The sequence below is a fragment of the Phymastichus coffea genome, unplaced genomic scaffold (assembly GCF_024137745.1).
Source record: "Phymastichus coffea isolate CEN01 unplaced genomic scaffold, Cenicafe_Pcof_1.1 PCOF00108, whole genome shotgun sequence".
NCBI classification, from domain to species: domain Eukaryota; kingdom Metazoa; phylum Arthropoda; class Insecta; order Hymenoptera; family Eulophidae; genus Phymastichus; species Phymastichus coffea.
The window spans coordinates 644,874-661,053 of NW_026706919.1; the positions used below are offsets into that span (position 1 = coordinate 644,874).

At 56.6% G+C, this 16,180-nt stretch overlaps 1 protein-coding gene across 1 annotated transcript; it reads right to left on the reverse strand.

Moving 5' to 3' along the window:
* Positions 1–1,899: 1,899 nt before the first annotated feature.
* LOC131670341 (transcription factor glial cells missing 2-like) lies at positions 1,900–6,322 on the reverse strand. Its single transcript, XM_058945867.1, has 7 exons — positions 6,192–6,322; positions 4,075–4,177; positions 3,776–4,006; positions 3,419–3,688; positions 3,247–3,340; positions 2,648–3,180; positions 1,900–2,578 (listed from the first exon to the last, which is right to left on the reverse strand). The coding sequence occupies exons 1-7, from the start codon at positions 6,200–6,202 to the stop codon at positions 1,931–1,933; spliced, it is 1,890 nt and encodes a 629-aa protein (XP_058801850.1). The 5' UTR covers positions 6,203–6,322; the 3' UTR covers positions 1,900–1,930.
* Between the last annotated feature and the right edge of the window lie 9,858 nt (positions 6,323–16,180).

The window sequence follows — 16,180 nt, forward strand, 5'->3', positions numbered from 1 at the left end:
GTATATACTTAGATATTTTTCGCACACGTGCTGAAAGTTTGATTTCCATTACGCTTTTACGTGCAGGAAACGTTGAATTGCCGCACGGCGCAGCGTGTGAATAAGATGTTACGACCATAGACCAAAACAATTAAATCTTTTGATTTGACTGAAGGGGGGGGGACATGTATATTTTTATTTTGTTGTTTTAAAAAAATTTAATTTTTTTTCTCTAGCGTCCCGAAAGTAGAATTTCCGAACCGCGGTTTGGTCGATAACATGATACTTTTGACCTCGCTGGACAAAACTAGTAGATTACGTACCTCTACCGTTATAGTAGATTACATACCTCAGCTGGGAGAGTATTGGTAAGTCCATATAGTATGTGAGAAATGGAGAATTAATAGCCGAGGTTGGTAAACACGTGCTATATGCTCTTGTCAATTTCCCGGCCGAGTGACGGCGAAATCAATATGTTACCAACCGAGCCACTGGACAAAATTTAGACTGAAACCGAGAAAGTATTGGCGAGTCCATAGCTCGTATAAATATACATCTGAGGCTAAGCCGAGACTGCCAAACGTGTTAACAAAATTAACTGTTCGTTAATTAATCGAACTTCCCACGCCACGTATGAAAAAACGACGAATTACATTTTTCTGTTAAATTTTGACGCAATAAATTACGTGCAATTTAATTATTATGTAATGAATACGCTATCAACCTTTTATTTCTAGGTATATTATACTTTTACTTGTCATCTCAAAATTGTTACTTAGAAAGCTATGAGAATTATAAGTTAACCACGACCGGAAGGGATAATACAATTTTTTTCGGTTTTCACAAGATATCGTAAGCACACATCTGTGATACTTCGACATATCAATTAATTAATTATTTTTAATATTTCTAGAAAACTTTACAGGTTTACTCATGTAACTTTTCCTGCATTTTAACAAAGTTTTTTAAAGATATTTGTAGATTGAAATATTTCAAGATACGTGCGAAGGTTACGGAATTGATAAGAAACGTAGAAATACAAACTAAACAATTGGTCACATTTTTGTTTTATCTTTGCATTAAGGAACGAAAAAAGCTTGATCACAATCGTCACTGTGAGTAGATTTTTGTTTATTTCAAAAATGTCGTGTAAATTAATTAATAAACGATGCTTATAATCTAAAATTACCGTTAGGAATCAATTGTCAGAGTGTCAATAAACAATGATTTGTCAGATAACGTTAGACATAATAAGAAATTTGTTCCATCTCGTTTCTCATTCCTCCACGAAACTTAACTTGTTTCATGTTGGTATGAGAGAGAATTTATTAATTACTATTAAGGCGTGTAACGTGAAAACGTTGAAGAGGATTAAAAAAGATAATCTACGAAGAAGCGCGAAAAACTCCATAGATGGTCATTCCTTGGAAATAACATACAGATTTTTTACATGATAAAAGTATATGTCAAAGCACTTTTTTATTAATGATAAAATAATAATAGAGCATTAATAATAAAGAAATAAGTGACTTTTACACGAGATAGGAGTTGTATTTTTATTGTAAGATTCTTTAACACTCGCTAACACTCCATACAACTTAACGTTCTCGTCGAATATATATATATATATATATATACACATATAATGTCATTTAAAATGCATATAATAATACTTAACTATGTACAATCAATGACTTAATTACTGGAAAACAGCAGTATATATATATATATATATATATATATATATATATATATATATATATATATATATATATATATATATACTAAGAATTGAAGAATTATAAACGCTTAACATTAGAATTTAGATAAGGAACTTGGTGCTCCCAACAACAATAGCATGAGGGCGATCATTTTGATTTGTTCAGTTTATACAGTAAAAATTGCGCGCGCAGTCTCGGGATAAGTACGCTGGGACTAAGTCGAGGCGGGTCTAATGATGGGGCACGAAGCCGTGCAGCAGCGGCTGCTGCTGCTGCTGTTGACACGAGGCGAGCTGGTGGTGGTGGTGATGGTGCTGCTGCTGTTGCTGCTGCTGCTGCTCCTCCTCCTCCTCGGGGCTGCAAAGCATGCCGACGAGGGTGTAGTCGACGAACTGCGGCATGTCCAGATCGGCGGCCACCACCTCGCCGTAGGCCAAATTGCCGTTCGCGGGCATCTGCGGCAGCCGCGTGTCCAGCACCTCGCACGCGTAGTGACACCTGTCTGCGGCGCTCTGGTAGAAGTAGGGCTCGGGGCTCGGTTGCTGCATCGCCTGGGCGTAGCCCAGCCTGTCGGCCAGGCCGACGTGCTGGCGCGGGCCGGGCGAGGCGGCGCCGCGCTGGCCGGGCAGCTGCGGCATCTGCTGGTAGCCGGCGGCCTCGTATCCGGGCCCAAAGCTGGCCGGGGCGGCCTCGGCGACCGGCGAGTGACTAGAGGCCGCGCCGCCGCGCGCGACCTTGGCCGCCGAGTCGTAGCCGCCGCTTGCGTAGTCCTGCCGGGCGTCGACGCTCGGCCAGCCGGCCTGGTAGGGGTCGAAGGGCGCGCAGCCCTCCTTGTCGGGCTCGTGGAGGTGGTGGTGTTGGTGGTGGTGGTGCTGCTGCTGCGAGCACAGGCTCGAGGTGAGGAGGGCACGAGTCGGCGGCCGGGTCGCGCCGCGGCGGGCACTCACCTGCGAGGCGCTCACGTGGCTGCTGCTCGAGTCCTCGCTGAGCAGCTGCGTCCAGTAGGCGCTGGACTCGTGCATCTCGGGCACCTCGTACTTGATGGTGCCGCTGCCCAGGTCCAGCAGGCTCGGCGGCGAGCGCGCGGGCAGCTCGCCGTCGCCGACCGCGAAGTCGGGCCTGATGGGCTGGTCCAGTTGGAAGATCTCCTCGGGCTGGAAAAGGTCGCTGCCGAAGCCGGCGGGGAAGTCGGCGCTGGGGTAGCAGGAGGCCTCCTGCGGCAGGCACGCGTAGGCCTGCTCGGCGGCGGCCTGCGGCGCCCAGTAGGCCGGCGCCTCGCTGCCGGCCGTCTGCTGGGCCGGCTGGACGTACGCGGGCTGGCCCGGGCTGCCGGCCACCGCGAGCGCGTCGAGCGGCTGCATCTGCGCCTGCTGCTGCTGCTGCTGCTGCTGCTGGCAGGCCTGGAAGGCGGCCTGCTGCGGGTAGCCGCGCTGCGCCGCGACGCACACGCACTCGAACGGCGGGCACGAGCACGAGTAGCCTGCAAGGAAGCAGCCGAGCGGGTGAGAGCGCTGCCCCGGGCCGGCGGGCGCGCGCCGGGGCTCACCTTTGTCGGCGACGGGCGCCGGCATCTGCGCGGCCCTGGCGCCCAGCTCCAGGCCCTCGGGGCCGGCCCGCTTGGCGGCCCTCAGCGACAGCAGCTGCGCGCCGAGAACAGAGCAAGGCGGAGAGGGGGGGTTAGGGTCGCGGGCTCGGGCGGGCAGCGGGACACCACCAACCTTGGAGCCGAGGGCGGCCTCCCTGGCGAGCAGCACGGCCAGGCCGCGCACGCGCCTGCCCGCGCCGACGCTGCGCCGCGCCTCCGACGTGGACTTGGCCTCGGGCCGCGGGTGGTCGTGGGTGCCCTTCGCCTGGAAGAATATCGCGTGGGCGGTGTGCCGCCAGAAGTGCGTGACCGGGTAGCCGCAGTGGCCGCGGCACGCGTGGATCTGCAGCCGGCCGGCGCACTGCCGGTTCGGGCAGGGCTTGCCTTGCTGCTTCTTCCGCGCCTGTCTCGACAAGTGGACGCTTCAGCGGGGCGTTCGGGGCCCGGCGCGCAACGCGCAAAAACAGCGGGCCTCGGCGCGGCTCGTTACCTTATCGCAGATGGCAGGTCGCAGATGAACGCGCCCGCCGCCAGGAAGCACGCACTTGAGCGAGCACTCGAGCACGCCGAGACACGATTTCTTGAGAATGCTGACGTTGTGGTTGTTGGTGTTGCGCATCGCCCAGCCGGACGCGTGTCGCTTGGCCTCCTCGCAGTCGGGAGCGTAGACCTTGCGCACGTGGCCGTCCGCCCACTCGCACCAGGCGTCGTAGTCCACCACCTGCGACATCGGCGCGGCGTCCCATTAGCGCGCGCTGCTCGACCGCGAACCGGTTCCCCGAGACTCACCTTTGGTATGTTGGAGTCGTTGATGTCCCACTCCTGATGGGGAAACTGCTGCTGCTGGGTTCCGGCGACAGTCGCTGACATCGTCGGCGACCCAACGCGACTCCTGCGACAAATGGGAGGTCAGGCGAGCGGCCGCGGCACCGCGATCGGCGGATAGGCTGCGCGCGGACGTGCAAATGTAGGCATAGGCGCGGGAGAGATCGCGCCGAGTCGATCCTTTGCAGCGGCTAATTGGCGCGAGCGCGCGCCCGACGGGCATTAATATTGTTACCGCGCGCGCGAAAACAAGCGGAGCGGCCGGGCGCGAGGCGCGAGACGCGTCTCGCGGCATTTTCGCCGGCCCCGGGGCAGCCGCGGCCCGACGACAATTTGTCCGGCGCGCAACGCCTACCGCGGCATGATTACTCAGCGCCTAATTGACACCCGGTGGGCGACTCGCGCGCACGTGCAACGTGATTAACAAGCGGCCAGAGCGCCGCGACGGCGCCGCATTTGTCTGCTCACCCTTGAACTCGGTAATTGCGCAACGCTGCGCGCCGATTTTCGGAACGCGCGACGCCGCAGACAAACGGCCTGAGAGAGAGAGAGAGAGAGAGAGAGAGAGCGAGCGAGCGAGGGCTGGAGAGAAGTGGCTCGATGATAAACGCGCCGTATCGAGAATCGCGAGTCGCCGAAAGAAAAGTCCTAATTTAGCGTTGCGCAACTCGACGCGCGATCGTGATAAAATCCCAATTTATGGGCCACCAGTTATACTTATGGCTGGCCGTGGGTGGCCGACTCTCGGCTTTCGGGGCGAAGGCGGCACGGAGACCCGAGCCTCTCGCGTCGCGACTTTTCCTAAGCCGCACGCGAGACGCGCAATTAGATCGGCCGCGCGCGATGTATCATCTTACCCCGAGGCGACGACTTTATCCAGCCGATCCGTCCCCTCGGGTTATCCTCGATTCGCGGGCCCCCTTAATTGTTGATGCGCGCGCGCTCGCGTATTGAATTCGCGGCGCGAGATCGATGCCAGTACATATATTAGCGCTGATTTAAGGGCCTCGCGGGCGATTTACGGCCGCGTTCGGCAACACGCGTGCCCCTCTCGGCGGGACGCTATCCGCCGTGACATTCCCTCGCGCGCACGGCCTATCTCCGGCTTAATATCTCATTCCCAGAGCGCCGCCGCCGCCGCCGCCGCCGCCGCCGCCGCCACCGCTAATTGATCAAGCCGCGAGAGATGAATTATTCGCGGCGCACAATGACTAATCGCGCTCGCGTGCCGATGTTACCTCTCAATTGCATCGATAAAGGCGCTGCCCTAATCGCCCGATCATCGAGCCTATAAATCGCTCGGCGCGATTTACGACGCGCGTGCTCTCCTAAATCACGTCGCCGATTAAAGATGGCGCCGAGCCGAGTCGCAGGTGAAACGGGGAAAGAGAGAGAGAGAGAGAGAGAGAGAGAGAGTGAGAGCGCGCGCGCGATTAGGAGGTAAGCGCGCCACAGCGGCAAGATCCAATCCCGACCAACGGCCAATCGCCGCAGACGCCCGCGTACCAATGAGGAACGCCGCACGCCCACTGATTAGATACGCCACTACTGTTTTTCTCGTCCTTGATCAATCCTCGTCCAAGCGCAGTCCAACTTTATATATACACACCCAATTTCGGACCGGCACTCGCTCCACAATTTCAATCATTGCCTCGCTTGATCGAATCTACTTTCCGATCCGTCTTAATTTATATGTATTTATATATACGTTCCTGCGCCGCGCACCGCCAACGATAAAGGCCGCGTGCTCGTACTTAAAATCCAGTTTATAAATTATATTTCAAGTGGCTTTCAATGAGCTGAGAAAAACAGCGCGAATACGAGCGAGAATTTTCTTCTTATTTCGTACGCTCGCGCACTCGCGCGTCCGTGCGTGCGTGCATACTGGATTATCGGGTGTTGAGCCATCGAGCGTTCCGAAAAGCCGTGTAAAACGAGAATCCGCACGGCTGAAAGCAACTCGCGCAGTCGAGGATCGCAAGAGACGGGCAGGCAGTGACCGCGATGCGAGAGGTGACGTTCGCTCCGCTCGTTGCGCCGTCGAGCCGACGAACGGACGTCGCCACAAGCCGGATACTCACAGCACAACCATAGTCGACAGTCCTTGCTGGCAGTCGGCGATCCTCAACAACGTCCCCGGATCGGCAGAGTCGCCCGCCAGCAGCCGAGCGGCCGATATCGCGGAGTCACGCGCAGGCACGAAACAACACTGGTGGCCGTCGGTCCGTCGCGCGCGCGCGCACGATCTGCTTGCGGCTGCGTGCTGCGTGCGACACGGAGTCGCGCGTCCAACTGGCGCAGGACGAGGTGAGCTCGACACGGTGGCAGAGCGCGCGCCAGCTCAACTCCGCCCTTGCGGGGAGTGGCGTGGCGCGGCCAATGAGCGCTCGGCTCGCCGCGGGGTGGCCTACCCTTGCAGCGCACCCGCTCGCGCTCGCACGGCCGGCTCTTTTTTCGTCCCTCTGCTTTTCCCTCGCGCTCCTGTCGGCCTCTGTTTGTCCTCTCGTCGCGCTGCTCTCGTCATTGGGAAATTGTTGTTGATTTGCTCGCCATGGGGGACGCGCCGAGCGCGCCCGGTCGGAATTTTAAGCGGCGAGCGGAGGCGCCGTCGCTCGACGCGCGCAAGCCCGTCGAGACCGCGCCTACGAAACGCGGCGGCTCTGTCTGGCAGCGCGTTCGGGTGCACGGGCCCACGGGGGCGCAAACTCGCGGGGGCTGCCGCTCAAAGTCGACCGAGCGAATCGGCGCCGCGCGGGAATTAGGAAATATCGGGCTCTCGACGCGAGTGCCCCTCGCTGCTGCTGCTGCCGTCGCCGCCGCCGCCGCCGCCGCCGCCGCCGCGCCTCCTCCTCGCCCCGAGTACCCGCATAATCGCAAGACAACAGCCCGTTACACTCGGATCGAACTCGTCGGCGACACGGAGAAAGACAGAAATAGAGAGAAAGAGAGACAAACGTACATCGTGCGAATGCGACGACGAGGTGAGCACGCGCCGCTGCCTCGCGCGCGTTGCGTCCTCCACGTTACACGCAACGCGTGTGCCACCGCCGCTCGTCGCGCGATGTCTGTCGACGATTTTCTACTTATGCGCGTCGAGTGCGCCGGCCATCTTTTTCTGCTCTCAAATGAGGTTTAACGTCTTTTTCATGGACGTTGCGAGCCTGTCGCACTCGATTCAACGCGCCAATTTTATTCCGATGATACCGGCGCGCTCCAACTCTCTCCAGAGCTCGAGTGCCTCTTCAGTTTCCATCAGAAATGTATAGATGATTCGCTGCTGCGACGGCTTCGAAGACTGCTAATTTTCAAGGCGTTGCTTCGCGCCGACGCGAAAGTAGGCTCATCTCGAACGTCGTTCACGCGGAAAAAATGCGTACGCGCGACCAAAGTTTCCATTGAAAAAGAAAAGTGCCAGCCACGAGCGAGCGATGCTGCCTACCAAAAAAGAAAGAAAACAAATGGAACTTTAAAAAGCCGACGGATACGTATCAGGCCTCCCTAATCCGAATCTGTATTGACGCATCACGCGGGGCAGCCGGTAATAGTATTTGAGAGTTGGGTCGCTCATTCGATAAATAAAACTCAAACACGCAATTAACGCCGAATAGAAAGCAGCGAGAAGGGATGAGTCAGAAGCGAGAGAGGGCTTGAAGGCGAAACGAAGGAATAATGGAGGAACAAATGGAAGGAGGCCGAGGCTCGACGATTGGCGGGGAATAAAAAAAATCCTAATCGAGGCTTAGAGATTGGGCGCTGTTAGAGGCAATAAAAGCGGCCCAGCTCCCGGGCGCGCAGCGTTTGATCGCTATTTGCCGAAGGACTTGCGCGCGCTTAGAGGAGATCGCAACTCGGCGAAACGGAAATCGCAATTAGCCTCGATTCTCGGTGGGCGGCCGGGAGGGGACGCGCGCGCAAACGGACAGAGCCAACCCCTACGCGGCCGCTGTTAAACGATACCCACGGGAATCCTCGTGTTTGCCCCGGCTTAATCCTTTTAGCCCGCGAACGATCGGCGGCTCGAGCGAGTCGGGCGGCGATCGCCGACTCCTCGCGCGTCTCGCTTCGTGCGCGCGCGATTCGGCACGTGCGCGATAGGCAGCCTCGTATCTATGCGCGGCGACGCGCTTCCGACCACGTGTCCCCGCGACCGCAGGTGCGAACAGGGACGGCAGAGGAGAAAGCGACGCGCGACGACGGCGACGTAATTCGGCGCGCTGTCTGGTTAAACAGCGAGCGGGAGCCGGCTTGCCAGAGGGAAATCGGGAAAAGTGCCGCGCGAGAGAGTCGGGGCCTGTGCAAACAGGGCGCGAGCGAGCTCTCGGGCAATCAGCTCGCTCCGTGTGTACGCGTGTTTGCCGCAGCAGCAGCAGCAGCAGCAGCAGCAGCAGCAGCAGCAGCGGATCAAAGGGTAATGGGGTCGGACTGATAGCGATTTGATTGTTGGCTGGGCGGAGAGCGGGAGAGACGGAGCTCTATTGTCCTTTGTACACTCCCCGCACCCGATTTCCCTCCTCTCTTCCTCCCTCCCTCGCTCTGCCGCTGACACTATCTGCTTTCCACCCACTTTGCTCTCTCTCTCTCTGCGAGCTCCGGCGCCCGACACTTTTCCGACTGTTGCTTTCGCGATAGCTCCGGCGATCTTTATGCAATTTTATGAGGCGCGATTCTTGGCGTGCGACAAAAAAAGACCGTCCGACGCAACCGTGCCCGCGAGTGTCTTTTGCAGTGCGTTCCGCGAAATCGCGGTGGCAGCGATAATCGCTTTCAAATGCAGCCGTTCCAAGGGATCGAACGATCGATTATCTCGCTCGAGAGCCGGATCAAAGCGAGGCCAAAATCCTGCACACAGTAGACCGCGGACCGTCAAATCTTTCGCTCGAGAGCGAAATCCTCGAGGCCTGTTGCCGAAATAATCATTTACAGTTACGGATGAGAATTCAATTGTGGCGAGGCTCTCGAGCGAGTGTGTCGAATCGCGAGCGCACGCGCGCGCAGCTTTCGGCGATACTCATCAATAACCATTTGGAAATCCAGCTCACGTCCACGCAATAAAGGCTAGAGAGCATCGCTGCGTCCCCAAAAAGTCAGGGGCACGAGGAAAGGAACATCTGCCCTACCCCACGCCTCCCCCCCCTCTCGCTCTCTCTCTCTCTCTCTCTCGGCAACTGCACTCCTCCTTTGATTTGCATACAATGCTAGTCGCGTGCCCCGGGCACGTAGGTGGACGCGTTTGCTTGGAAATTTTCTGGCGTCACCTGTCAAACACGCGCCTGCCCGCGCTTGCATCGCTCGCTTCAGCTACTGCAGCTCTTTAAAAATCCATCGCTGTCGCGCCGCTCCTCGATCGCGCCCTTTCCCCCCTTTTCGACTTCGCCTTCACCTTTGTCGAGGAAAATGCGCGGTTTTTGTCTGCATTTCCATTTGTGAGCCCGTCAACCGATCCCCAGCGAGAATAATTAACGCGCTTTCCGCACGCGTTGCTCGTGCCGTTGCAAATCGTTATTGCGAGAGGGCGAAGAGCTTTCCCGGATCGCCTAATGGAAAAACAGGCCCGCGCGCAATGAATAAAAATGCCCAGTAGATACGGCCGCCTGCCGCTCCCGTTGCCGTTATAAATGAGTTATAAACGTCGCTTTAAATAGCTGCCAGATAAGCCATAAATTCACCAAACAGCAGCGGCAAAAAAATATGCAAATCCGACGGCCAAATAACAGCCTATAAGCGGCCTTTTTTTGCGTGGCCGCGTGGCTTCGGGTTGCGGAAGCGCGCACGCCCCCAAAAGTGAGCATCGCCGAAAAAAAGGGAGCCAGAGAGAGAGAGAGAGAGAGAGAGAGAGATGCCACCCCCGAGCGTTTAGCAGTCAGCAGTCCCCCACAAACATATGCTGCGCGGCAGCGGCGAATAATGTACCAATAATGCGGCTCGCGCGCCGCCCGATCTCTTGCCCCCTTCGTCGCCGCGCGGCTCTTGCGCGGAGAGAAACTGCGCGCACAAAAACAGGAAACTTAATCCTATTATCGAGGAGGTTATTGCGGGACAATGAGCTCGTACTGGCGCGCTAATTGCGCCGGCGTGCGGGAGCGCGTCCGCGTGCATTCTTCCGAGATTGCGGACGGTACGCGTCTCGCGAGCAGACCGTTCGCAACGAAGTCCGGCGCGATTCTCACGCGAACGAGAGCCGGCTCGACGCGGCGTCGATCGCAGTCACAGCCAATGCCCCATCGACGGCGATTAATCTCCATTGAGCGCTTCGGCCGCTCCCCGGCGTACCTGTCGTCGGCGGCTTCCCTCCCACGCTCGTTACGCCGCCAGCGACGCCGCGCGAGGACGTCGGCGCCCGAGGAGAGCGGTGCGCAGCGATGGCGATCCCGCGCTCGGCGCGAACAAGTCGCCGACAGCGAAGGATTAAATTCTCAACGGCTCTCCGGGACGAGCCGCATCAGGCCGCATCAGGCCGCATCAGGCCGCATCAGCCGGTCGCGCCGCAGGGATTAGCAGCGCGGGGCGGCCTGTTGACACGAGGGAAAACGTGCTACCCTACCTCGGAGCGATACCCTATATGTTTGAACACATTTGTTTATAACCCCTTGATACGTCCGCCAAGCGAGGATTGAATTACGGCGCGTCCCGTGCCGCAGTCGCTACGGATTTTTCGCCGAAATCGCGCCGATTTTTTTCTCTCCGTCTTTCTTGCCGGACGATTTATGCATCGCGCGCGTGTCCTGCTAGACTCGTCGAGGATATGCGCGCGCAGTAGGACGCCCCGCGGCTCATTGTCGAGGCTGGTCAACCCTTTCGTGAGCGTGCGTCCGGAAGTCGGTTTAATGGTCAGTTCATATGTATGCATTTTAATTGGCCTCGACGCGTGCTGATTGTATCCAGCAGCCATCTTTATTGCGCATCTCTCTCGCTCTCCGACTGTCGTTAAGCTCGACGGATCGCAGCTCAATAAAAACGCCCACGTATACGGCGATGCTCTCACGCTAGTCCGTCTCCTCGAGGAAGCCGCGACAGCAGCTCCTTGAGAAAATCTCGAGGACAACTTCCACACGTATAAATCATAAACGCCGAAGATCCCACATCGATTTCCACGTCGCGAGCCGGAAAATGAAGGGCTGAGATTCGCTGGCCTAGGCATGAGGGCGGCCGTAGTTGCTTCGTCGCCAGGTAGAGTCACACCAAAATACTCCCCTATGTCCTCTCTCTCGTCTTCCTTTTTCATCTTTTTACTTTTTATACTCGCCCACCGCACGGCAATTTCAATCAATTTCATTCCATACAGCAGCACTGCGAGCGCAACAACCCCGAGGCAGACTCAATTGCCGGACAATGGGCGTCGTGTTATTGCCGCCGCCGCCGCCGCCGCCGCCGCTGCTTCATGGAAATATCAAGGGCCACGATTAATTGGTGATGCGCGTTGACGCTAGCTGCTCGTCTATGATGGCTTTTATCCCTTAATTACGAGGGAGCCTCTCGAGGGTTATCGTGGGCCTGCTTACTTGTAGCGAGCACGAACTTGACATTGGAATGCCCGGACGTATTAGCCAAGGCAGCTTTTTCAAATTATTGGGCTGTTGCGATGCAGACGTTTCACTAATTTATCCAAACTAGTGTCAATGTGCCTAGAAAAATAAAATAGGAAATAGTTGAATGTGCAGCCGTCGAAGAAAACAAGAAAAAAAAAGCGAAATCAAAGCATATTGTAACTAATAGATTCGATTGAATAACGAATGAAAGCGTTGAAACCACACTTAACCACGTATCCTTTGCACAACATATTCCGAACAGAGCTCCACGGAGAATTCAATTCTACCCTTTTGGTCAAAAATATACCTTTACAATAGCCAGAGAGGTTTGTCATTGTGTGTAGTATCCATTACAAATAATCCCCGAAGCTCGTTCTAATCTCATAGACTGCTGAAAACGGCTCGGAGTCGCGTAGCTTCTCTCTCTCTCTCTCTCTCTCTCTCTCTCTCTCTCTCTCTCTCTCTTTTTTGGCGACAATGGGCAGCGGTGGCTTATAACGAGAGGCGGCGCGTCGGTGATGGATCGGCCAGATTTTCACGTGCCTGCGTGGTGCGCCACGCGCCGACACAATAGAAACTGCCCGGAAATCCGATTCAGCGGCCGGACTTACTTTCCCGGCTGCTCTGCTCTATTGACTCGAGCTTATTGCACGAGGGCAGATTTTCGTTCGCGTACGAACGGGTTGCGCTCCCGTTCCACTTCGGTTCGTCGATCTCGTTTGTTTGTTTATTCATTTCTTTTCGCGATCGAGTTTCGTACGCGAGCGCGTGGTGCTTTGACTTTTGAGGCAAGATAATCGAGGCCTTTTATTACGCAGGATAACGGTAAGCGCACGGCGTACTGACGCTCGAATTGGGATGAGTGTGCGCAACATTGATAAGTACGAGTACAAACGACAGTAATGGATCTGAACGGCTGAGCGTCAGTGGTCTGCCTGCGCCTATCTGAAAATAGAGAAGCAGTGGTCCGCAACGATTGGTAAGCCGGCCGTGATTTAGGGAAACATAATAGGATGTCCATTCATCGGCGGTTAGTCTTATCTCGTGCATCGGTGAACGGCGAGCGAGCGAGGGTGAACAGCGTTCCAAATGCAAATGTTGTACGCCGGAGCGACGTTCTAATTCGGGGCCAATCGAAGCCTGCCGTTCGCTCGAAAAAGTCCAAAATTGACGTCGGCTCATCGGGCAAAGAAACAATCGGGGCTTACCATTCAACCCCGTTAGGCAAGAGTTGTGCCCTGCGCCGCGAGTCGCCCCCCGAGACTCGTGTGAACGCGCCGCGGAATAAGGAAGACACAGCAGCGATCGCAAGAAGCGGGAAAAACAGTAAACTGATCGCTCGTGTCATGCCTTATTGGGCCGTCAAACCGCCCACATCTAGGCGCGGGCTTGCGCTCGCGCGCCTCTTCACAAAAGTCGCGCCGCGCGCACTGCACACGCACCATGCCGTCGAATTTATTTCCCATGAAGTGCCTCCATTACGATCTCCGATATCTCACGACTCCCCGCGCCACTCTGCCAATAAAATCGATATGTTTTACGGAATAGCCCGTATACCGACGGAAGACTTTTGGCAAACCCTAGTTGAGATTTTCCTCTCGTCGTCGGGTCGGATCGTCATCGGGCTACCTCGATTCCAAATTTAACACTGCAAGACGAATCGAGACAACAGCTTTGCGCAAGCAGCCGCGCCGTGGATTGCTTGGCCGATCGGTGTCTCGTTTTCAAGTGAATTAGCGGAAATACGAGCGACCCGTGCGCCCTGCGAAACCGCCGGCTGTCCTGAATTTAGCAGGGGGATTCGGACCCAAGTGGTTCTCCTCGGCATTTAACTCTTTTTACGCGATACAAGCACAGCCGAAGAGCGCCGCCGATAAAGCGACCGGGCTGTTGCGATCGCGGACAGCCGCCGCGGGCAAAATTAGCGGCAGCAAATTAGCAGGCCGACATCGGACGATCGTTAGGCACGATGGCGCGGGGCGTATGGCAACGTCGGCAGCAGCAGAAGCGTCAGCGGCAGCACCCGTTGCCCGGGCGTCCGCGACAAAGCGCTGCGCGAACGCGCGCCGTAACGATCGATCGAGCCGTGGCCGGGCAAAAAGAGTCTGGAGAAATTTATTAATTAGCCGAGCAATTCGACACATTCGACCCCCATGCGCCGATACGCGCGCGCGCGCGCCCGTGCGCGGCGACACGTGCGCGGCTCGCCGCGCCAGGTGGCCGCGCGTGCTACGGTCACGCATCGGCTAGCGCGTAAATCGGCGCGGAAGCGCGATAAGCGGCCGCGCCGCACTCGCCGGCGAGCCCGGGCGTTTAGTCGCGATCGGCCGCCGAGGCGCCCAAGGAACGATGATCAAACGATATTTGCGCCTCGGTTTCCCATGCGCGAGCGTCGTCCAAGAGGCCACTCTAGCGTTTGGGCGAGCCGCTGGATGGGGGCCGAATCCGAGCCCCCCGCCGCGCTCTCTCGAGTCTCGAGCACTCGAGCCGCAGCAGCAGCAGCAGCAGCAGCAGCAGCCGGCGCGACGCCCGAGCTGCGCGCGCGGACCATGGACATTTCCGGCAAACTGCTCGGAATCTGCGAGCGAGTGGTCAGCGTGTGCGCGCACGCGAGGCTCCATTGTAACGTATACACCTTTGAGAGCGCGACGTGTCGAACAAATGAGTTTTCGGGGCATTAGGGATCGCGAACGTTATGCGCCGACAGATAGAGAAAAGGGAGGGTAGATAACTCCCTGGGGATCGAGCGTCAAGAGCTCTCTCTCTCTCTCTCTCTCTCTCTACTACTTTGATTGGTGTGGGAAGGACGCCCCCCTTTCGTTTCTGTGCGCGACTCTGCTCTATGAATTCCTTCCTGTCTCTCTCTCTCTCTCTCTCTCTCTCTCTCTCTCTCTCTCTCTCTCTCTCTCTCTCTCTCTCTCTCCCTCTCTCTCTCTCTGTCGCTCCGAGCCCGAAAAAACGCGAGCGACGCCTACTATCTGTTGCGCCCTACAGAGATCTTCGGATATTTATGGCCAGACTGCGCGGCTGTTTCATTTAATTAGCCGGGATTCGGACGCCCACCATTCGCCGTTCTCGGCAGATCAGCCGAGCAGTAATTCTCGTCGCGACGCAAAAGCCGATGACTCGCGCGAGACTCGGAGTGATAGCGCCGCGAGCGACGGTAGCTCGACTCGACTGACCGCAGGAATCTGGAAATTCATAGGGGATGAAATCGGTGGAGGGCATCGCTGCGCCTACTTCGACTCTGTTTATCTGGCCGAGTGTCACAAACACGCCCCACCCTCCCCTGAACTGTATCTCTCCATTGTTTCGCTAGCCGGCGCACGAGAGCCGTACAAAGCGCCGTTACGTAAGACACCGCGGAACGCCAAACTCGGGGCTCTGGACCCCCAAAAGCGAGACGCTGCGGCGGATAAGATGTTTATCTGGCGCCCGGCTTTGCGTGTGGTCTCTCCGAGAGCGTCTATCCACCTGGTGCGTGAAACTCGATTGCCGGCTTTTCTATAAATTAGCCCGTTCGCCGAGCAGGTCAAGCTTCGTAAAGAAGAAAATACTCGATCGACGGTCGAGCGACGCTGCGCCCGCTTTGCGCCGAATGGCTCGCGTACCCTTATCGCAATGACGCAAACACGGAGCGAAGAACGCGTCGAGACGAGAGAGGGGGCACACGAGCGTCTCGTCCGAAAGAATGCGATCGTCTTTTCCGCGTCGGAAGAAAAGCGCAGCCCCTCGAGTGCACTTGGACGCCCGCGGGGAACAATGCGGCTGTCGTCGGTGGCCGCAGCCGACGGCCCCTTTGTCGATCCTTGCTCCTCGCCGGCCCGCGCTCGTTTTCGCCGATCGAACGAGTCTCGATCCGACGGATTCCGGCGAGAGGGTGCGAGCGTTGATAACCGCGAGAGAGAAGAGAGGCAAGCGGACCGCTCGACGGGTGAGTCATCGGCGGGCCGCGCGGCTGGGCCGCGATCCTTCAATTGCGAGCGTACCCGCGCGGACTCTTTGTCTCACCCTTCTTCGGAGCCTCTCGCTCTCTCTCTCCTCGAGTGTCACTCGGGCGTTCCGCGCCGCCGGAAGCCGATCTATCAAAATAAAGCCGCGTGCTCGCTGCCGACGAATCAATTTCGAGTCCTCCTCGCGGTTAATCCGATCTATTAGTTTTCATCGTATTACGGCGTGCGCTTCTTTGTCGACGCGCCGTAGAATTTCGTGACGCCCCGCGATCTCTCTCGACTCGTTTATATATCAGATTTGAAGCGCTAAATGCCCGAGCGGCGGTAGCAGCATTCCTTCGCCGCCATCTGTTGTCGGTCGTTTGTGTAAACGCTCTCGACACCCCATTTGCCGTGGCGGACAAATTTTTTTGTGTTTTTTCCGCTTCGCTGTGGCTGGATCCTCCCCGGGGGTGCGCGACGCGCAGACCAGTTGCCGCGCCAATTACGCATGGAAATTTACTGATTCACCGACCAAGCTCGTCCCCGTCGTCGCGCATCGGCGCGCGCAGCCTCGTTCGCAGCCTTCGCCGCCAATCGATCGAGATATTA

What these genes read in the sequence shown, in the direction of transcription:
- LOC131670341 (XM_058945867.1), bottom strand. An exon ending in GACCTGCCATCTGCGATAAG is followed by an intron (nt 3,689 to 3,775) that starts GTAACGAGCCGC and finishes TTGTCGAGACAG; the next exon opens with GCGCGGAAGAAGCAGCAAGG. An exon ending in AGGCCGCCCTCGGCTCCAAG is followed by an intron (nt 3,341 to 3,418) that starts GTTGGTGGTGTC and finishes CTCGGCGCGCAG; the next exon opens with CTGCTGTCGCTGAGGGCCGC.